This window comes from Anabrus simplex, chromosome 1, assembly GCF_040414725.1.
Source record: "Anabrus simplex isolate iqAnaSimp1 chromosome 1, ASM4041472v1, whole genome shotgun sequence".
Lineage (NCBI taxonomy): Eukaryota > Metazoa > Arthropoda > Insecta > Orthoptera > Tettigoniidae > Anabrus > Anabrus simplex.
Window position 1 is genome coordinate 1739857989 of NC_090265.1, and position 23530 is coordinate 1739881518.

A 23530-nucleotide genomic window follows, 5' to 3' on the forward strand; every position below is an offset into this window, starting at 1 on the left:
CCCATTTGAGCACTGACATTTTTTACATAAGAAATGAGCTCTATCATTTTCTTCTCATCACTATCAAGGAGCGCAGTATCGTCTCCATAACGGAGGTTGGATATTTTCGTACCACCAATAGGAAATCCGCCATCCCATTCCTCAAGTGCAGCTCTAATTATGTACTCGCCCCTTTAAAGGAAAAATAATATCTTAATTTTTAATAACCGGGCGAGTTGGCCATGCGGTTAGGGGTGTGCGGCTGTGAGCTTGCATCCGGGAGATAGTGGGTTCGAATCCCACTGTCAGCAGCCCTGAAGATGGTTTTCCGTGGTTTCCCATTTTCACACCAGGCAAATGCCGTTCCTTAATTACGGCCACGACTGCTTTCTTCCAACTTTTCGGCCTTTCCTATCCCATCACCGCCATAAGACCTATCTGTGTTGGTGCAACGTAAAACCACTAGCAAAAAAAAAAAAATACTGTTAAGTACTTTTTTCTGGGTTGAATAATGTTATTGTTTACCTACCTTATGTACAGGTGGCTGACATTTTAAATAATATATTGCGGCATTCTCTGTCGAGGTGACTGATACACCCCTACTTGATCCAAGGTAATCACTCTCCCCAGGGAGCTGAAAGTTTTGTAGTCTTCCTCTAAATTCATATTGTGTGGGCGTTTCTTAATTTCTATAACCTCTCAAATTTTTCTTTTGAAATTCTGGGGCACAACTGCTAAAATCTTGGTTTTGTCAAATGAAATTTTGTGGTTTGTTTTGCTGGAATGCTTAGCTGCAGCTGAAATTTCTGTGTCTTGGTTCTTGATGTAACAACTAACTTTTACCAGATTTAAAGAGGATATATTCGTCACACCAAGAACCAAGACATGGACGTTTCAGCTGTAGCTAAGCATTTTTGCAAAATAAACCACATTAATTCAGTAGAACCAAGATTTCAGCAGCTGTGCCTCATAATCTTGAAGAAAAATCTGAGACTAATAGAAATTAAGAAACACTACAACAATATGAATTTAGAGGAAGACTACAAAACTTTCAGCTCCCTGAGGAGAGTGTTTACCTTGGATCGAGTAGGGGTACATCAGTAGTCTTGATAAAGAATACTACAGTGTATTTAAGATATCGGCAACCTGTGCATAAGGTACATAAAACAACACAGTTAACCTACGAAAAATAACTTGGCAGTAATATAACAGACCATGGAAGCTTCACATCTGTTACAGAATTGTGTTTGATGGAACTTACTGTCTTAGCGATATCCATTCATAAAGATGTCCTATATCATCGTTGTGCCTTGAACTGCTATATGACATTTTGAAGGGAGAAATACTGACTTGCAACACATGTATCACTTAGGAGGAAAATTTGTTGATAAAGTTCATGCAGTACTGAACCTTATATGACAGAACCTTTCTGGTCAGAGTTCTAAGCTGAAATACAGTATTATCACATAGTGGTTTTTCTAGGTACAACAATTATATAACTTTGGTTGCCTCCTGCTTCTGCAGTGTAATGAATACCAGGCTAGGCATATTAACTCGTGCTGTGAATTCACATGTAGATGTAGGCTGAATAAGAGGCTCTACTGTATTGGGAAAGAAGAAACTTGAAGACCAAGGTATAGATAATATTCTTTCATCTCAGTAGCTGATTGTCTGGATCCATGGCTGAATGGTCAGCATAGTAGCCTTCAGTTTAGGGGCCCGGGTTCAATTCCTGGCTGGGTCGGGGATTTTAACTGAACATCGTTGATTCCAATTGCTGGGGGACTGAGTGTTTGTGTTTGCCCCAGTACACATCTTCATGTACAAACACCACATCACACTACTAACCAGCACAGAGACAGACAACAGCAATTACATCTCTTCATATAGGGTTGGCGACAGCAATTTCAATGTGTTTCACATTTCACTACTCAAAAACTGAATAATAGACCACTGTTCTTCTTTCATGCATATCTCAAGTGGGGTGGCCAATGTTGCACTGGTATTTGTCTGCACAGTGCTACCATCTATAGGATATTCATTAGTCTTTACAACTGGTAGAACCTTGGTACAACATTTCAGATTTTATTACACTTTTAAGTTTTCCATTTGACACGCTCTCATATTTACTTACTTTCATACCCTAGTAAGTTTTGATGTTTTTAAATTAAACCCCTGTTAGTCTATTTGTATGTAAACAAAGCCCTTTATTGCTTAAGTTAAGGAATCGATTAGTAGTTTTTAACCTTTATTTGTTTTTTATGTACTAAAGAAAGAAATTTTTGTTTATTTTCTTATCTGTTGGTTTAGACACCTCATCTAGTGAACCTGAACGAAGACCCCTCAATGTCCGAGTGCTTGCTGTACTACATTAAAGATGGCTGCACTCGTGTCGGCTCTGCGGAAGCCAATATTCCGCAAGATATCCAACTGAGTGGCTCGCATATTTTGAGTGAACACTGTGTGTTTGAAAACAGTGATGGTGTAATCACCATGACACCAAAAGAAGGTGCTCTGTGCTATATTAATGGACGTGAAGTGACATCTCAGACAGTGCTTAAGACTGGCTCTCGTGTAATCCTAGGCAAGAATCATGTGTTTCGTTTTAACCATCCTGAGCAAGGTATGAATGAATGCTTGAACCTCTGAAAGTGAGAATAGTGAGAATTTTGTGACTTAAAGAGTTCAAACTGATTGTTGAGTTTGTCTGTTTTAGCACGGGAGAGGCGGGAGAAAAGTGCTGTCATACAAGAAAATACAGGTACTGAAATTGCTGTGTGTTTGAGAATGTGTGTGGCTTGTCACTGTGTTGTGAAACCTTGTCTTCTAATAAATAATTTTTGAAATATTGTCCTAGTTTGCCATCCGTTCATATTGGGGAACATTTTTATATGCTCAGTGTTCCTTTCTTCTCCTGTTGTAGTTTTATGGTATTAACTGTATCAGAAATTTATTCCGAATAAATTTTATTCTGCTTTTTGCATAATTGGGGGTTGCCAAGATTGACAAAGCTTACAAAAGTAGGGGGTTGATGATCTAAGAGTCCTCTTCTCCCTGAAATAAATCAGGGTCAGAAATAAAATCTTACAATCGATTTGTATTGGTCATCAAAATTTCAGCAACCAATGTAGAACCACAACTACAGGAAGAACAATACGGATTCAGAGAACACCGATCAACTACTGATCTCATATTTGCACTTAGAATACTGTTAGAAAAGCATTGGGAGAAGGGCAAAGACTTAACACTACTGTTTTTGGATCTCGAAAAGCATTTGATAGTGTTCCAAGGAAGACTATATGGGAATGCTTAAGAAAGAAAAATGTACCCAAAGGTCTTATCCAGAAAGTTAAAATACTTTACAAAGACTGCTGCAGTTGCGTACAGATAGGAAACGGTAATTCTGATTGGTTCCAAACCACTAAAGGAGTGCAACAAGGCAGTACCCTTTCACCCTTACTTTTTATCACTGTCATGGATGATGTCATGAAAGAAATTAAGCAGAAGAACAATATGGACATCAATGCATTTGCATTTGCAGATGATGTAGTAATTTGGGGAAATACAGAGAAGGAAGTCCAAGAGAGGCTGAACACCTGGAATGAACATTTGAAAGCACACGGATTAACAATAAATAAATCGAAAACTGTTACTATGTCTGTCAACAGGCAGAAGAAGAAAAGAAAAATAATGCTGGAAGGTACTTGTTTCGATGAGATACTAGAACAGTACTGTCTTAAATGTAGGAGAAATCTTTCTTATAAAAATACAAACCATATAGAACTACAGAAAATATCAAGCAGGAAGAGAAAGGAAAAAATCACAGATAAAGAATACCATATTAAAGAAAACATGAAAAAGGGCAATGTTTTCCATCATTGTGTATTGGAGAAGCAATATGGAGGAATTTAAAAGTGGGGTATGAAGTGTTGTGAAATGTAAGCTTTAAGTGTCAAACTTTTGTAAGAGATCTCATCTTCCTATTCATACTGACAAAGCTCATCAAAATATTTCTTTCTAATTTTTCTAGTGCAACAACCTTGCTTTGGTAAGACCTATAAAAACAAATCTACTTTTCCAGCTTCACAATATTTTGAGTACATTTACTGTTTAAAGCCTGGAGAGGGCACGTAAAAATAACCCCGTGAGGAGGCACGCACGGTGCTTTAGACCGGGTCAGGACAAAATTAAAGTTAAAAACTTTTTATTTTATAACCACCTATTCAATACCAAGATAATGCACTCAATTATTTATAAAATATTCATGAGGTACATTGGTTAATAGGACATGTTTCGTTCGTCTTTGCGAACATCATCAGCTACAAATAACAAAGCCTAAGGTCAGGGCCCTGAGTTTATTTAAATGGTTAAAAATGTCGTTATATTAAAAGAATGGTAAAATTGTGATAAAAGTAGTTGTATAGTATTAAAATTAGACTGTAACATAGTATAACGATTAGCATCAAGAATTTTTCATAAAGTACAACGAATATTGATAATCTAAAAAGTAAAAACAATCATAAGGGTTATCAAATTAGAAAAGCTGTAATAGTAGACATTAAAAAAACTTCGATGTTTGAAGCGTGGATTAATTGTAGAGTTGTTGGGTATAAACTTGAAGTTTGAAATCTGAAAAGAAAGAAAAATGGAAGAGTGAAGTAGTGTTTAAAACAAGAATAAAAAGGGGATGAAAATAGTAAAAGGGGAAAGCTTACCCATTAGACCGGTGAAAATATTTACTAGTGATAACAGTGTGAATAGGACAAGGCAGGCCACTTGTTATTTCCTCTAGTGAATTGTGTTGGGTTGAGACAGATAATATTGTAGGCACTAAAATATGTCCGTATGTGACGCGTGGATAATGTTGAAAGCATGAACTTTAAATTTTTAAATCTGAAAAGAAGAAGAAAAAGGAGGAATTGAGGCCATGTTATGACGAAAATTAAAAGGGGGAGAAAGAGAAAATTGGAAAAGGAAGCTTACCTGCTGTGATAGAAAGGGAGTGTCCGCTGACGTTAGCTGCGTGAGGCAAACTGGCAAGCGGCTTTGTTGTTCCTTCTTGTGTTATATGTGTGTATACGTAGAGGCGGGGAGTGAGTCATGTGAGGAGGGGAAGTAGCTGATTCTTTAGACGCGCTAGATGTTCGTGGAGGGGGTGTCAGATGGGGGGGTGATGGAGTAGTAACTGTTGTTGCTGAGGAAATGCTCTTAACGGTTGGATAATTAAAAATGTTCATAAAGTTGTTGTTATTTATATTTAAAAAAGAGAGTAATTCTGGGATTTTCTCAATTAATGGGCTTTTGATTTCTGAAATTTCGTTTAAGTTTTGATTTCCATTGAAATGTTGGTCCAAGGATATGTAAATGTTCTCGAACTCTGTCATTAGTTTGCTTTTACTGACGTATTTTAGGATTTGAAGATCTTTTTCAATCGTCGTAAAACTGTGGCCGGTTTCTTCCATGTGAATACTTATGGCGGAATATTTTTTGTGTTTTGAGGTGTTGTAATGTTCAAGGTACCTAGTCAAGAAATTGCGTCCGGTTTGTCCGATGTATGAAAAATCACAATGAGTACATTTAAGTCTATAGACACCAGAGTTCGAGAATTTAGTGCGATTACTGTTAACTATGTTTGAATTGAGAAAAATATTACGGTTCGTGTATCGTGTTTTATGGGCGATGTTGATGTTGTATTTCTTTAGGGGGTTGGTGATTTGAAATAGGCCTGGATTTGTGTAGGTGAAAGCGGCATATTTTGATTTTTTAGGTTTGTCCGGAATTAACTTAGTCGCAGTTTTTAATTTTACCTTATTGATGATTTTGTTAATCATCAAGGGGTTATAGCTGTTAATTCTGGCCAAATCTTTGATGTAATTTAATTCTTTTTTACGATTTACAGTTTATGAACATTTTTAATTATCCAACCGTTAAGAGCATTTCCTCAGCAACAACAGTTACTACTCCATCACCCCCCCATCTGACACCCCCTCCACGAACATCTAGCGCGTCTAAAGAATCAGCTACTTCCCCTCCTCACATGACTCACTCCCCGCCTCTACGTATACACACATATAACACAAGAAGGAACAACAAAGCCGCTTGCCAGTTTGCCTCACGCAGCTAACGTCAGCGGACACTCCCTTTCTATCACAGCAGGTAAGCTTCCTTTTCCAATTTTCTGTTTCTCCCCCTTTTAATTTTCGTCATAACATGGCCTCAATTCCTCCTTTTTTCTTCTTCTTTTCAGATTTAAAAATTTAAAGTTCATGCTTTCAACATTATCCACGCGTCACATACGGACATATTTTAGTGCCTACAATATTATCTGTCTCAACCCAACACAATTCACTAGAGGAAATAACAAGTGGCCTGCCTTGTCCTATTCACACTGTTATCACTAGTAAATATTTTCACCGGTCTAATGGGTAAGCTTTCCCCTTTTACTATTTTCATCCCCTTTTTATTCTTGTTTTAAACACTACTTCACTCTTCCATTTTTCTTTCTTTTCAGATTTCAAACTTCAAGTTTATACCCAACAACTCTACAATTAATCCACGCTTCAAATATCGAAGTCTTTTTAATGTCTACTATTACATCTTTTCTAATTTGATAACCCTTATGATTGTTTTTACTTTTTAGATTATCAATATTCGTTGTACTTTATGAAAAATTCTTGATGCTAATCGTTATACTATGTTACAGTCTAATTTTAATACTATACAACTACTTTTATCACAATTTTACCATTCTTTTAATATAACGACATTTTTAACCATTTAAATAAACTCAGGGCCCTGACCGTAGGCTTTGTTATTTGTAGCTGATGATGTTCGTAAAGACGAACGAAACATGTCCTATTAACCAATGTACCTCATGAATATTTTATAAATAATTGAGTGCATTATCTTGGTATTGAATAGGTGGTTATAAAATAAAAAGTTTTTAACTTTAATACATTATCTTCAATACGGTCTAATTATGAGATTTATCACATGTAATCAGGACAAAATAGCACAAATTAAACAAAAACTATTTTTAATGTTACAAAACTGGTAAATAATTTTGAACCAACTTGTAAATAACGTTCATAGGTATTTTAACAATTCAAAAATTGGATGTTAAACAGTTGACATTCATTCTGCATCATCACTTGGTTCCTGACTTTCCATACCATGCCGAACACAATCATGTCACTGCCGAGTGTTATTTGCAGACACTGTATGTTGCTGGCATATGTGGCATCTAGTCTTGGATTTTCTCGGAGGCTTTCCAGTTGCAGTAGGTGCATCTTCCACATCCTTCTAGTTCTAGTGGAGCTGCAGAGGGCTGCTCTTCTTCAGGCAATCGTAACATTTGGCAAATGTTCCTTTTCTAAAAGGCTTTTGATTTCTCTTTCCCTATTTCTATCCATGATGTGTTGGACTTGATTATATACAAAGGCACTATTTTACATGAAAATAAAACAAAACTGGCACATTCTTATTATATTAACTGACAAAATGAAATAAGACTTAACTCATAAACACGCATAAGTCATGGGGCACGCCAGGAGTTTCAGACCGGGTCCATCAAACAATGCAGACAGGCTGAAATGGAGGAGTGTGAGGGGTGAATTTTTATGCACACTGATAGTGGATAAATCCAATTTAAGGTACTGAGGGGATGGAAGCTAGTGGCCTGCTATGTTAAGAATTATAAACATTTATCTCTGAACCTGGTCAAAAAGACTGTGATGCACCCTCTCCAGGGTTAAACATTCAGTTAGAACTACTGGAAAAGCTACTTTGCACGAGGCTATACATAGTTCATTGTCGTGCTGGTAACTAGTGGTGTAAAATGAAAAGGAAAAGAAAGAACATGAGCATCTTTCTCATTCCTAGTATGAGTTACTTTGAACATTCTTTGCTTTGAATTTTTACATTTTCATTATGTTTCTGCTATCATCCTTTCTCATTTCTATTTAAGGATTTCACATCTTTTGGTTTTATTCTACAAAATTTAACAACAATAACCTGAAATTAATGATACAGTATTTCTCAAAAAACTAAGCTTTTTTTCTTGCAACCACAATAGAAACTATAACTGTATTAATGTCAAAAGATTTGCCGTCTCTGTAGTTTTGTGTGTTTTCTGGTGTTTTCTGGCATAAGTAGAATAATGTTTTCTTCTTCTTAGAATGTGAAGTAAAGGTCTTCATGAAATGTTACGAATGTTGAACAGTTTGATGAATTTTGCCTGGTATAAACCTTCAGTACTACTATGTTTGTTCTAATTTCTGTTTAGAAAAGATTACATTCATCACTTCATGTTCTAATTTCTGTTTAGAAAAGATTACATTCATAACTTTTCATATCTAAAACATTTATTTACTTGGAAACTAGATACTGGAATTCAGGAGAACCTATTCTAATTGTTGATCTTTCGTTCAGCACCTGAAAAAACGGACAAGAACTCTCCTGTCGAGACACCTGGTAATGGAGAGAATGTAGACTGGGATTTTGCTCAGGTAGAGTTGTTGGAGAAGCAAGGTATTGACCTCAAGGCAGAAATGGAAAAACGATTATTGGTACTGGAGGAACAGTTCAGGAAGGAAAAAGAAGAAGCTGATCAGTTATTTGAAGAGCAGCGAAAGGTGAGGTCTTGTACTTGGAGGCAAGTATACTTTTAGTTTTTTAATGATCCTTGGTGGAGGAGTTTACTATCTCTTGCATTGTTTATTAATGAAAGTCATCAACATTTTATGCAATTCACGTAATGAATTAATATCTTTAACAGTAGCATAATGTCATCTGCATTGATACAATGAAATTTAGAGGATATTGTCCATGTACCAATCATCAACATCACCACTGGCTTGCTTTGCTTTAAGTGACCCACTATTTCCTTGATGCTCTCAGTATATAAGAGAAACCAGTAAACTGGATGCCCTTCAGATCCGTCAAATTTCTAGCTAGGTTCTATCACCTTTTCATTCAAACAGCTGGCAGACATTGCTGTGCTGCAGCTGTGCTTTGAATTGAAAATATGATTTCATGTATTGGCCTAATTATTATTGTCTTCATCTAGAAACCTAAAAAATTAGGGATCAAATTTTTAGGGCATCCAAAATATTCTGTTCAATTCTCTTTCAAATATTCTACATATGAAAACACTATCCTCCATATATAACATTTAAAGAGAAATTCCTAAAATATTTGTTGCATACTTCATATCAATGAACGTTAAAACTTCTAGTTATGATGGTGTACCATAGAGAAATATTTGACTTCTGAAAATTTTACTGGGAAATTGTTGCTTTATAATTTTTTTAGTCACATCTGTAAATAGATTAGCCTTTAAGATACAGATGAAATGTATTGCTGTACTTGGGCATAGGCAGGACAAACTTGCTGTAGATGCTGAGTGAATCTGAAACTTTGGCTCATGTCCATAGCTCGTGGTCACTGAGGGATCTGCCTGAAATATCCAGACATCATCAGATAAGGTCTAAAATTTCAACCACTGGCATATAGTGTATTTATGAGGAAAAGGATTCACAGGGGGCAAGGGGAAGAGTTATAAGCTCCTTTCGAACTTTATATTATTGAACTTCTGTACATTAGAAAAACAGGAAATGAGAGACAGTTAGGTCTCTGATAATTATGTGCTTAACTTTTCAGAAATATGTATTTATTAATGTGCTTAAAAAGTGGAAAATATGTGACTAAATTTCCAAAATACATTCTTAAATTTGTACTCTAAATATACCCCCAGTTACTAAAAAATATTGTTAAAACGTCCTGCTGCCTGAATAACCCAGTTCACAGTATAAAATAATGTTTCATCAGACACACTTTCCTCTTAATAGGCCAACTTACCATAGTTTCCTTAATTTTGTCAGAACTTGTTTCCTGGGTTCCATGGGTTTCCCAGGGGAGTTCTCAAGCTCCTCATAGACTTCAAAATTGTCCTGCAGAACTGGCAAAAGTGGTACGTTTTTCTTTTCAAGTTTTGTGATTGTGAAACTTAGGAATTGGAAGTTAGATTTAATGTACAACAAGTCTTCTTGAGCTCCCTTTGTACACATAGGTTCTAAAGACTCGCTAATGCACACAGCATCATCTTTGATGAGCTTTTCGAGGACTGACTTTATTACCTTAAAATTGCCCACATAATAGCACACTGCATCCAGCCAAGTAACCCAGCTGGTGTACTCTGGTTGCAGAGGTTGTGGCAAGTCATTGGTACACTGTTTCATTAAACTCAAACGAATGGATCCTGTAATGAATACTGTACTTTTTTCACTGATGCTATTACTCTGTTCATATTTGGAAAAAAATACTCGTTACTGTCTCAGTAAATTAAATGAATCATCTTGCCATACAGAACTTTCAATCCTTGGCATGCTTTAACCATGTAAGATGCAGCAGGTGTAATTAATAGATTCACTTTATCATATTGGATGCTATCTGGCCACAGAAGCATCACAGTATCATTAAAGCTTTAGCTAGTGTATGACCATTAGTTTTCTTGGGATGAACTGTTTTTAGTAAAAATGACTGTGATGGATTGCATTTTAACACACTGACAATGATGTTGGCTATGTAATGGCCAGTAGCATCAGTTGTTTTGTCCATTGTAATCCATTCTGTGTGGACACTAATTTCACCATGAATTCTGGGATGTATTTTATTTCTTGTAAATAGAACTCCACACTGTCTGTCCATGTCTTACAAGTTCGGCAGACCACTGTAATTTCATGTAAAATAGGCTTAATGAGACTCTTGATGGCTTCAGCCTCCTGCTATCCTTAATAATTGGGGAATTCCTGTCTTTAAATAGAAAACAAAGACAAGTGTGCACTTACAAAACAGAGAAGCCAATCACAAAGTAGTAAATTAAAATATAGGGATCCACCTACTCAGCACAAATAATTGAATAGGTGGATCCTTATATTTTAATTTACTACTTTGTGAATCTCGATTCAGTACGGACCTAACATGAAATTCTTGGCGTTGAACAGAGAAGCCAATTGCTAGAATTGGCAAGCATCAAAAATATGGGCAGGTGGCAGGCATCGAAGATATAGAAAATTAATTAATATGCCAGAATATGTATTTAATTATACAAACAGCAAAAATTAAATATATTTATGTGCTTAAATATTTTTAAACTAATTATCCGAGCCTTGCACAGAATGGACTGAATTACAATACTCTTTATATCCATTGTACAATGATGCTCTATGGCTAATTAAAGTGTCAATGTTTTGGATGGAGTTTCTTGTACCAACCATGCTCCGGGTTATTGGCATTGGTATACCTAACATTCATTATCTTAGTTTGCATTTTTTCACTTCTTTATTTTTTGTATGGCTACTCTAAGCACATAATTATCCGAGCCTTGGTATCCCTAATCTGTGTGTATTCTTATATGCATACAAGCCCTGGATTGCTTGATAGATTGTTAACAAGTGTGTTTGCCGCAGAATTACGAGGCGAGGATTGATGCTCTACAGAAGCAGGTTGAGGAACAGAGCATGACCATGTCCATGTACAGCTCATATACTCCTGAGGATTTCAACAATGACGAGGACATCTTTGGTCAGTATTCACCTGATTTGCATAACTTGCTTTGTGTGGTTGAAGTATTTCTTGCATGCAATGTTTCTTAAATTCAGATTAATTCAGTTTTCTGAAAGGATTTCAGCATGATTGTTAATTCAGATTTGGTAAACTTGTGCAGCATTGGATATATGACAGCTATACATAAACTAAGTTCTGATGGGATTTTTGATTAAAAAGATTTTATTTCCAAGCCTTTTATATTGTCATTCAGTGCATAAATTCGTAAACTACTTTTGCGTATAATTTCCAGCATTGTAGAGACACTTGCCATAGCAGGTTTTTCAATCCCTAAACCATTGAACTCTGGTCCTGCAGTCTAGGGGTAACAAGCCTGCTTCTTACCCAGAGGCCCTGGGTTTGATTCCTGGCCAGGTAAGCAATTTTTACCTGGATCTGAGGGCTGGTTCGAAGTCCACTCAACTGTATGATAATAGTTGAGGAGCTACCTAAGTCAGGTGCAATGGCCAAAAGGATTCCCTGCTGTGACTATGCATCACCTTGTAATCTGTACTTCTTTGGGCAGTGCAGTGGTCTCATCAATCAATCAATCAATCAATCAATCAATCAATCAATCAATCAATCAATCAATCAATCAATCAATCAATCATCAGTGATCTGCATGTAGGGCTGTCACACAGGTGACAGACTCCCTATCAATTGTTTACCTAACCTTTTCTTAAATGTTTTCAAAGGACATTTCCCTTTATTATGCCAATCCCTTATTCCTCTTTCTGTAAACAAATATTTGCCCCTATTTGTCTTCCAACTTTATCTTCGCATTATGAGCTTTCCTATCTTTATAAGCTTCACCCAAGCTTATTCGTCTACTAGTGTCATTCCATGCCATCTCTCAATTGATAGCTCTGGACATAATGCTTCGTCGAGCTGCTCATCTCCTTTCTCTAAGTCTTCCAAACCCAGAGTTTGCAGCATTTTCATGACACTCCTCTGTTGTTTGAAATCAGCAAGAACAAATTTTGCTGCTTTCCATCTTTTCCAGTTCCCATATAAAAATCCTGTTGTAGGTCCCATACACTGGAACTATACTGTAACTGGGGTCAAGTAGCTTATAGCTTGTGGTCATCATCTTAGGCTTGTCATCATCATCATCATCATCATCCTTGTTATATAATGAAGAAATAGCTGTGAAATTTGTGAGCAAATCCAGGGAAAATGAGGAAATGGTGAATCGTCTGTTCTCTTCAAACTTTTCGTCCATTACACGTAACAACTCTTTCTTATTCAGAGGCAACTAGTAAAGATCATCATGCATTTTTTTTTTTTTTTGCATCATCCTTTAAAATGATTCATCTCCATACCATTGAATCATTTGTGGCAAGTTTTTCTTATACCTCACAAAATTGTTGATAAATGCATGCTAGAAGTGGGTTGCATTTCACACGCAGAAGGTGACTTAATTTTCTTAAACATTGTGAACAAACCGAATATTATGTAAATTCAATTCAGTTGCAAGCTGCATTAGTGCCTTGTCAAATTATAAACAAATGCAGCAAGCACATGCACAATTATGACCATAAAGTTGCAAAGTGTTTGGAACTTAGTTTCTGCATAGTATTGGTGATGTATTTTTATTTACTGTATGCATGGTAGATAAAAGTTTTGTCAATTTTAATCTTTGCATTTCTCCATATTTTTATTGTAAATAGTACTTACCATCTAGAAATGTAAAAAGGGGAAAATATAGCCATCTGTTTGAAATAAACTCTCATAACCAGTTCAATCAGTCATCAGTGATCTGCATTTAGAGCTGTCGCACAGGTGGCAGACTCACTATCAATTGTTTACCCAACCTTTTCTTAAATGTTGTCAAAGAACATTTCCCTTGAGAAATTATTCCAACCCCTCATTACTCTTTCTGCCCCGATTTGTCTTCTTGAATTCCAACTTTATCTTCGTATTATGAGCTTTCCTACCTTTAAAAGCTTCACCCCAGCTTATTTGTCTACTAATGTCATTCCACGCCATCTCTCTACTGATAGCTCTGTACGTACTGCTTCACTGAGCTGCTCATCTCCTTGTCCATTTAAAATTGACTTTTCGTGTATTCTTTCTTGTTAGAACTAGCTTATGCCAACCTTGCTTTCATAATTGAGGAAAGATGAACCAGGAACCCATTTTTGAAACTAGTACATAGAAAAAATTAAGTCAATAAACAGAAATTATAGATGAGATGACTATGGATGTGTTTTAGTATACTATGCATAGAGCTAATGTTTCAAGCATGCCTTTTGGAGGGCATGGAAGTAAATAACTCTCTTATGCATAAAGCTTAGCTATTTTCAAAAGCAACATACACTACTCCTTTTGATGGAAGTGTAACTATTTTGATCTCTTTCATGGTCCATCTCTGCTACTCATTACCCCTTTACTTAGCAAATCTAGTGGTCTAAATCATGTTAACACCCTCATCAGTAGTAAAACATTGAAATGAGCCCTTAACAGCAGTACATTTCACAGAGTAAAAATGCTAGGTGCATCTAAGACTCAAACTTACAACCAGTTGGTGGTTAGTTAGATGTGATATCTGCATCTTGTATCTTTGAAACTAGGCTTGATGGGGTCCTGAGCAGTCTGTTCCTCTTTCTTGTAATTTTGTGCAAAGAACTACGAAGTGCTGTTAGCGCTAAAAAATCAACTGATTTTTTCTGAACCTGGCGAGTTGGCTGTGCGGTTAGGGGCGTGCAGCTTTGAGCTTGCATGCAGGAGATAGTAGGCTTCTGTGGTTTCCCATTTTCACACAAGGCAAATGCTGGGGCTGTACCTTAATTAAGGCATTGTCGCTTCCTTCCCACTCCTAGGCCTTTCCTATCCTATCATCACCATAAGACCGATCTATGTCGGTGCAATGTAAAACAAATTGTTTTAAAAAAAAATTTAAAAATCTGATTTGGAAACTGTTTATTATTCTTCTCTTCTCCCTTGCCATCTCTTCCACTCATTTCTCTGATGTAGTCCAAATCAGACAGTCAGTCGATCAGTCAGTAAATCAGTCACCTCTAATTTACATTTAGGGCTGTTGCCAGTTGGCACATATCCTGTCAGTTGTTTATGTAGTCTTGTCTTCAATGATTTCAGAGGATTTGAAAATTGATTAAACATCTCCCTTGGTAAAGTATTCTAATCTCTAATTCCTCTTCCTACAAGTGAATATTTGCTGCGGTTTGTCCTGTTGAATTCCAACTTTATCTTCTCACTTTTAAAAGTCCATTCAAGCTTAGTCATCTACTAATGTCATTCCACGCCATCTCTCCGCTAGCAGTTGGAACATACCCTTTAGTCCAAGATGTTTATCTCCTTACTCCTGAGTCTTCCCAGCCCAAAGTTTGCAACATTTTCATAATACTATTCTTTTGTTGGAAATCGCCCAGAACAAATCGTGCTGCTTTCCTTTGGATCTTTTCCAGTCTTTGAATAAAGTAATCCTGGTGTGGGTCTTTCCAGTGACTTGTACGCACTGTCCTGTGTATCCTTACTACAACCCCTAAATAACCTCATAACGATATAGAGAGATATGTAAACTTTATTTACAACCTAATTAATGTAAATAATCCAATGAGATCTTTCCTTATACTGTATTAATACCTAGGTACAGTAAGCGGCAGCCAACTCTGCACTTCCCCTTTCCACTCCTCCTGCATATTACTTGAGCATAAAACATTTGCCAAGCTAAGCAACACTGGCCTGTGTCTGGCGACCTACTGCCATGTTATCAGACAGGCGTGTATTCGATAGTCTCCACACCACTCATCTCCACTCTCCCACTGCTGCGCTCCCAAGGCCAAGTGCATAGCTAGAGGCAGACATCTGCACTTCCAGTGATTTCTATGGAGTACTTGCACTCCATCAACACAGAAATTAGAAGCAAGAGGACTTTTCCCTCTTGGTAAAACTTACAACCTGACTTTTCATCCCCTTTACCATCAGTGAAAGTATTTATGTCTGCTGTCCATCTCACGACGACATTTTTGAGGTCTTTTTGCAGTTGCTCACAATCTGTAACATATTTATTACTCTAGATCTTAGAGAATTAGCTTTATCTGACTCTGTAATAATTAAGAGGGGAATTCCTTAAGGCAGTATAATTGGACTTTTATGTTTTCTTATATACATATGTAAATGATGACACAGATAGGTCTTATGGCGACGAAGGGATAGGAAAGGCCTAGGATTGGGAAGGAAGCGGCCGTGGCCTTAATTAAGGTACAAGGAACTTGATTAGACATGAGAATAATTATTATGCTAAAGGTCTAATGCCTTGGTCAAAAGGTCCTTTACCGGGCGGGTTGGCCATGCGGTTAGGGGCGCGCAGCTGTGAGCTCGCATCTGGGAGATAATGGGTTCGAACCCCACTCTCGGCAGTCCTGAAGATTGTTTTCCGTGGTTTCCCATTTTCACACCAGACAAATGCTGGGGCTGTACCTTACTTAAGGCCACGGCCGTTTCCTTTCCATTCCTAGGCCTTCCTGCCCCATTGTCGCCATAAGACCTATCTATGTCGGTGTGACGTAAAGCAAATAGCAAAAAGTTCCTTAAATAATGACTATACATTATATTAATGTTTTTAATGTTTAGGAATTTTTAGATTAAATCATAGCTAAACAGGCACCTGTTTTTGGTTTTGAGGCAATGATAAGGCTGATGATGCCCTTTAAAAGGTGCGAAACATGTCCCATGTTCATAGTTTTAATGTGGAAAGAACCTTAATCTTATGATTGATTGTATTGAATAGATGGAAAATAACACACAATAAAATGTTACACATTAAAAAAAAAAAGTGGTATGTTCCAAGCTGTCAGTGGAGAGATGGCGTGGAATGACATCAGTAGACGAATAAGTTTGAGTGGTGTCTTTAAAAGTAGGAAAGATCACAATATGAAGATTAGGCTGGAATTCAAGAGGACAGATTGGGGCAAATATTTGTTTATAGGAAGGGGAGTTAGTGATTGAAATAACTTACCAAAGGAGATGGTAAATAAATTTCCAATTTCTTAGCAATCATTTAAGAAAAGGCTAGGAACACAACAGATAGGGAATCTGGCACCTGGGCACCTGCCCTAAATGCAGATCATTGGTAATTGATTGATATTGCACAAAAAGGGCCCCAAAGTCATCAGTGGAAATTTTATAGCAGAGCTGAAAAAGTGTCTAGAATGTAAAAACTGCATTTCTATGTTTAACATTTTGCGCTACCTATTCTCAGAAAACTTACGTTACACAATGCAACAATTTGATTCTTCACCACTCGATGTCATAAAAACTTTGATCAATTTGTAAGGAAATTAGTGAAAGCTGTAATTGACTTTTCTCAAAATACAGTTCCTTAATAATATTTATTTATTTATTTATTTATTGCACATTGAACATAGCAGGCTTTCGCCCAAATGCATGTTCACAATACCCATAAAGCCAAATGTACTATTCCTCCTACCGCCTCCTACTAAGTGTGATACTAATTTACATCTAACCCAAGACATATAAAACTAATAAAACAGAGGAATGTTTAGCTCCTATTCGGAGACCTTGGCAGAACGGCAACACTGAATAAAGAAAATAAATGCCTTTCGGCGGTTAAAAAAAAAACCACACATCGGCACTCTGTGGGGGTACATGACCTGCCCCCATCCTTTGTGTCAGCAACACTCACTATTCACTTCCTCCTCACATGCACACATTTTAGCAAGCAGCCACTGTCCTTGAACCATGTTCCATATGATTGACCCTGTCTGCTTGCTCTTAATCATGACATCCTCTATTGTCCCATTTCGCTGCACACACACATAACGTTTCTTCAGCCTGCTGAGTTATGCATTAACTACTTTCAACTCAAAATATCCTTAACTCCTGACTCACTATTGAAGAGCAGCATTTGAATCACACTTGTCAAGCCTTCTTTTTACAATTTTTTTTAGGATACTTGACCATTTCCTTCTTCTATTTTGACCAGACATAATTTTTTAACAGCACATAAGTATTTATTTAAATTACCGACCCTGGTCCATTCATTTGCCACCCATTTTATAATTTCCCATTCATCCCCCTGCTTGAGTAGGACTTTTTCCTTTGGATTCAATAACTTACTTCTTACTTTTTCTAATGCAACACATTCTTTCACCAAGTGAAGTTCATTAGACACTTTCTCGCACAATAAACACCGTACCTTATCTGTCCTTCTAGACTATCCCTTATTCTTATACAGCCCCAAAAACCACCATAACAAACCTCTTCTCTCTGCTCTGTTTACAATGTTAAGGCTTATTCTTGCAACTTTGGTGACTTTATTGTATAGGCTAAGAGAACACTTCTCCCTACATTCCTCTGTCAGGCGCTGCCTTCGGATGTCTTTAACTCTCCCTACTATCTCCCTCAGTGTGCAACCTGTACCAAACTATCTTCCAAATATACCCCATACCAATCCTAACCAAATACGCTTTAATTTTTGTAAGCCAACACCCCTTATACATAACTGTTGGAGATACGCTGCTTGCAAAAACTTTTCTTAATAGCAGAAGTCAGTTCAATAATTAATCTGAAAAATTGCACCTAGAAGCATGAAGTCTTTTTTTTTTTTTTTTTTTTTTTAAATGCTGAGTATCTTAGAGAAATTTTAGAACCACAAGGATCTTAAAAATAAAAATCTGACTAGGTCCCTTTCCATGCGATGGGTCTCATATAAGGAAACTTAACGGACCAATACTACCTAATGAAAGAACCTCCCCGCCCCCACCCTCCCATCCCATGTCATTACATGATCAGATAATGCTTCACCTACTCTACAGTAGTTCTTTGTCCTGTTTTATAGAAATTTAGCCACCCATTGTCACACTTTTGAATACTAATCCAATTGCCCTAATTTTTGTCTATAGTCTCCCATGATGTCGAGAAGAGAAAGGAAAAGGCCGAGAAGGATGTGAAAATGAAAGATTTCCTAGGCCTTGCGAACTTAATATCGTCGGGTTCAGAGAGAGCAAGAGTGGGCCGAGCGAGGCAGATTTTTTTTTTTAAAATTTACATTTTGGCATTTGGTCCGTAAGACCATGCTGCCAGCTCTGTACATTTAGAAAACAGGAAAGTCAACAACAAGTCTTTACAACATGGGACCGTTCATGGAGCGAGGCAGATGAAAGTGACGAGTCTAGCACCTTATCAAAATCCTTTGGAATGAGCCAATGACTGCAGTCACTTAAGCGTGGCCAGTATCCAGTATTCGGGAGATAGTGCGTTCGGACCCGCTGTTGGCAGCCCTGAAGATGGTTTTCCGTGGTTTCCCATTTTCACACCAGACAAATGCTGAGGCTGTACCTTAAATAAGGCAATAGGTCGACAGAAATACAGTCCATTTTACTTCCTGAATCTAAAATATCTGCTATGTCTTGCTGGAATCAAGTTGAGCCTCACTGGAATAACCTGTCCTAAACCTTAACTGCCATCTGTCAAATTAGTAATTTTGCGAATGAGAAGATGGATATTGTAGATAATTTCAGTACCTAGGTAGCGTTCTGTCTTCAGACAATACCACATATCAGGGAATTAGCAACAGAATACAGAAAGCTTCCACATTCTATCACATTGTACATTAAATACTTTTGGATGAAACATTTCCGTTAGTTTCTAAGATCGCCTTGTAATAAATATATCTTGTACCTATATTGACGTATGGTCTGGAAGCAGCAACACTTACCGGATCAATAAGGAATAGTCTTCAGGCAACAGAAATGAAGTTCCTCCGTTCTTGTCTACAAATAACAAAAATGGTTAAAATAAGGAATGTGGATATCTGACAGCTGCTTGGATTGGAAAGAAACTTGCTGGAGACCCTATGTGTAAAACTTGTGTTTTTCATACAGGTTAGAAATCTAGGAAGCCCTGACTGTCATAGGCAGTAAAGGATGTATATAAACTCTGAGTAAAAAAGGACTGGCAAAGTGGAAGCATATGTGTGTAATTGTGTCTCATGTTAAGAAAACTGTAATCTGTAATTAAGTACAATAAACGTGTGTAGAATCATAGTTTAATATCAGTGTGTTCTTGTAATGTGTATTCGATTTTCCATACTGCAATAATTACTAACTCTCTTACACTATAGAAGTGAATAGATTGCAATAGTGTGGTCACATTAAATTAATGGATCCCCACAGGACTCCTCGAGCATACTTGACCACAGTGTTCCTGGGATGAGACTAAGAGGAAGACCTCATGATGTATGGAAGAAGCAGATTTTCAAGGACCTTGAAATTAGAGATATGAACAACATCTTTGGATCAACAGGACAATCTGAAGGAGGCTCATATACAACCGCACCTGGCTTGCTGGAAATGATGATGATGTCTAATCGGAAATAATGTTTTCTCAGAGATTATGTGCAACATCTGTCAGGCTGACTGGCCTGTAATTTTCTGCTTTATGTTTATCACCTTTTCCTTTGTATAGTGGGGCTACTTACAGCAGCTCTCCATTTATTTGGTATAGCCCTTTCTTTGACTCTTCTTCCCATACATGTTCCCATGCAGAGCAGTTAAAGAGATCTTGCTGTCTCATCACAAGACCACCTTCTCCTCAGCATGATTCCTCATAATTGGGCTTCCACAATTTTAACCGAGTGAATTATCAACACGGTGTGTATGTATTTGGGAGGCAGTGGGCACAAACCCTACCATTGACAGGGCGGAAGACGATTTTCATTTCTGGCAAATTCCCTGGGCTACTACTTACTGCCAGAAACCTGTATGTGTTAGTGTTGTTAAACTGCTAAAAAGATAAATAATAATTGCTATTTTTATCTTACGTAAAACAGTGCTTTTGTTATTGTGACCATCCATAAAATTCTCTGCACATATTTCAGTTTGTTTTTTCAACCCTTGTCCCATTTCTTTACGGGGTCGGGTATGAAGTGAGTTGAATCTGTCGTGGTGGGTTTTTATGACTGGATGTCCTTCCTGACGTCAACCTCATCAGAGGAGTCAATGAGATGAAATGAATGAGATGATATCTGATGGTAGGAAGGGGGAGGGTGAAATCCGGTGCCAGCACATAGCCTACTCCTGTCAAATAGCACCAAGGGGTATGCTCAAGGTTTAACGTCTCCATCCGATAGACGAATCACCATCAACAGCATCATATGCCCTCACTCCATTTTGAGTGTTTCTTTAGCTTTTTCACAGTCATGCACAAATGTAGTACTTATAAACTTTACTATATTTTTCCATATGTTGGCAGCTCCCAGATTCACAAAATATTACAGAATGCTGGATGCTTCTTATTTGGGTTATGCTGTAGTAGCATACCTAATTTAGGCAAGGGGTTCCAACTCCTATTGTTTTTCTCCCTACTACTTCAGTTACCTGTCACCAAACCATATTGGTTTAAAAGTCAACAGAGAAACTCCTTTATGAGAAAGGGGGAAAAACCATCTAAAAACGAAAATAAGACACAGCTCCACATCCAGCTTTGGTTTTGAATGGTTGAGTAAATAAAACAATAATTATATCATCCCTCTTTCATGTGAGGTATTCAGTTTTATGACTGATTTGCCCCTGTGATGGGTCTTATCCATTAAGTTAAAGATGAGAAACATGAAATTCTAGGTGTAAGGCTCATTTCTAAAGATAATAGGCAACTTGATGTCTTTGGAGTGTACAGACCGGAAAACGGTAGCTCTGACACGGATTCAGAATTATTTGATAAGCTATGTGGGAAACGACATGGAAAGGAATGTGATTGTAGCAGGAGACCTCAATTTACCAAATATCAATTGGGAGGAAAATGCGAACGACAGGAAGCATGACCAACAAATGGCAAATAAGCTATTATGGGAAGAACAGCTGATTCAGAAAGTGATGGAACCAACTAGAGGGAAAAATATCCTGGATGTGGTGCTGATAAAACCAGATGAACTCTCTAGAGAAACCAAAGTAGGCATTAGTGATCATGAAGCTGTTTTTGCCATAGTTAAAAATTAATGTGATAGAAAGGAAGGTCTTAAAAGTAGGACTATTAGGCAGTACCATACGACTGATAAAGCAGGCATGAGGCAGTTTCTAAAAAGTAACTATGATCAGTGGAAAACGGTAAATAAAAATGTAAACGGACTCTGGGATGGATTTAAAGCAATTGTTGAGGAATGTGAAAACAGGTTTGTTCCTTTAAAGGTGGTAATGAATGGTAAAGACCCACCTTATTATAATAGAGAAATAAAGAAACTAAGAAGGAACTGCAGACTGGAAAGAAATAGTTAAAAATGGCTGTGGAAGTAAGGAGATATTGAAGGAACTTACTAGGAAATTGAATCTAGCAAAGAAGGCAGCTAAAGATAACATGATGGCAAGCATAATTGGCAGTCTTACAAATATTTGTGAAAAATGGAAGGGTATGTATAGGTATTTTAAGGCGGAAACATGTTCCAAGAAGGTCATTCCAGGAATAATTAAAAAGGGGAGTGTGTATGTGAGGATCTTCAAAAGGCAGAAGTATTCAGTCAGCAGTATGTAAAGGTTGTTGATTACAAGGATAATGTCCAGATAGAGAAGGTGACTAATACTAAAGAAGTATTAAAATTTACCTATGACAGCAATGACATTTGCAGTAAGATACAAAAGCTGAAAACTAGAAAAGCAGCTGGAATTGATAAGGTTTTGCGGGATATACTATGATCAGAAATGAAGTGAATAGGAAAGTAGCTGGTATTGAGGTTCCTATTATCAGTGTCATAAACTCAGACTTCCGTGGTATGGTCACATAATGAGAATGAACAGGGAAAGACCTGCCAGAAAATATTTTGACCTTAATCTCGTAAGAAGAAGACCACAGGGAAGACCTAGAAAACATTGGATAGAGACTGTAAGATCAGATGTGGAGGGGAGGGGATACAAATGGGAGGATGTACTGGATCAGAAGATGTATGAAAACAGAAGGAGATGGCGAGCACTTGTACACCACACCCGGGAAACTGGAGTTGGGAAATGATGATGATGATGATGATGATGATGACTAAAGACAATGACTTGAGATATAGTACCATATCTGAAGTACTTGTTTGATTATTGTTTGCATGAAGGAACTTTACCAAATGAATGAAAAGTTGCTATAGTAGCCCCTGTATACAAAGGAAAGTGTGATAGACATAAAGCTGAAAATTACAGGCCAGTCACTTTGACATACATTGCATGTAATCTTTGGGAAAGCATTCTTTCTGATTATATAAGACATGTTTGCGAAACTAATAACTGGTTTGATAGAAGGCAGTTTGGGTTTAGGAAAGTTTATTCCATTGAAGCCCAACTTGTAGGATTCCAGCAAGATATAGCAGATATCGTGGATTCAGGAGGTCAATTGGACTGTATCATGATTGACCTGTCTAAGGCATTTGATAGGGTAGATCATGGGAGACTACTGGCAAGAATGTGTGCAATTGGACTTGACAAAAGAGTGACTGAATGGGTGGCTCTGTTTCTAGAAAATAGAACTCAGAGAATTAGTCGGTGAAACTTTATCTGTCCCTGTAATAATTAAGAGGGGAATTCCTCAAGGCAGTATTATTGGACCTTTATGTTTTCAGTGATATGTGTAAAGAAGTGGAATCAGAGATAAGGCTTTTTGCAGATGATGTTATTCTGTACAGAGTAATAAATAAGTTACAAGATTGTGAGCAACTGCAAAATGAGCTCGATAATGTTGTGAGATTGACAGTAGGCAATAGTATGATGATAAACATGATTAAAAGTCAGGTTGTGAGTTTCACAAATAGGAAAAATCCTCTCAGTTTTAATTACTGCGTTGATGGGGTGAAAGTTCCCTTTGGGGATCATTGTAAATACCTAGGTATTAATATAAGAAAAGATCTTCATTGGGGTAGTCACATAAATATGATGGTGAGTAAAGGGTACAGATCTCTGCATATGGTTATGAGGGTATTTAGGGGTTGTAGTAA

General features: G+C 37.2%; 1 protein-coding gene across 1 annotated transcript in view; it reads left to right on the plus strand.

Annotated features, from left to right (window-relative positions):
• The window catches only part of unc-104 (kinesin family member unc-104), an 871528-nt gene that overhangs the window by 574874 nt on the left and 273124 nt on the right, over positions 1 to 23530 (plus strand). The window contains exons 12-15 of the mRNA XM_067138474.2: positions 2290 to 2602; positions 2696 to 2740; positions 8410 to 8612; positions 11448 to 11562. Coding sequence (XP_066994575.1) covers positions 2290 to 2602; positions 2696 to 2740; positions 8410 to 8612; positions 11448 to 11562 — 676 coding nt within the window. The remainder of the gene's footprint in view (positions 1 to 2289; positions 2603 to 2695; positions 2741 to 8409; positions 8613 to 11447; positions 11563 to 23530) is intronic.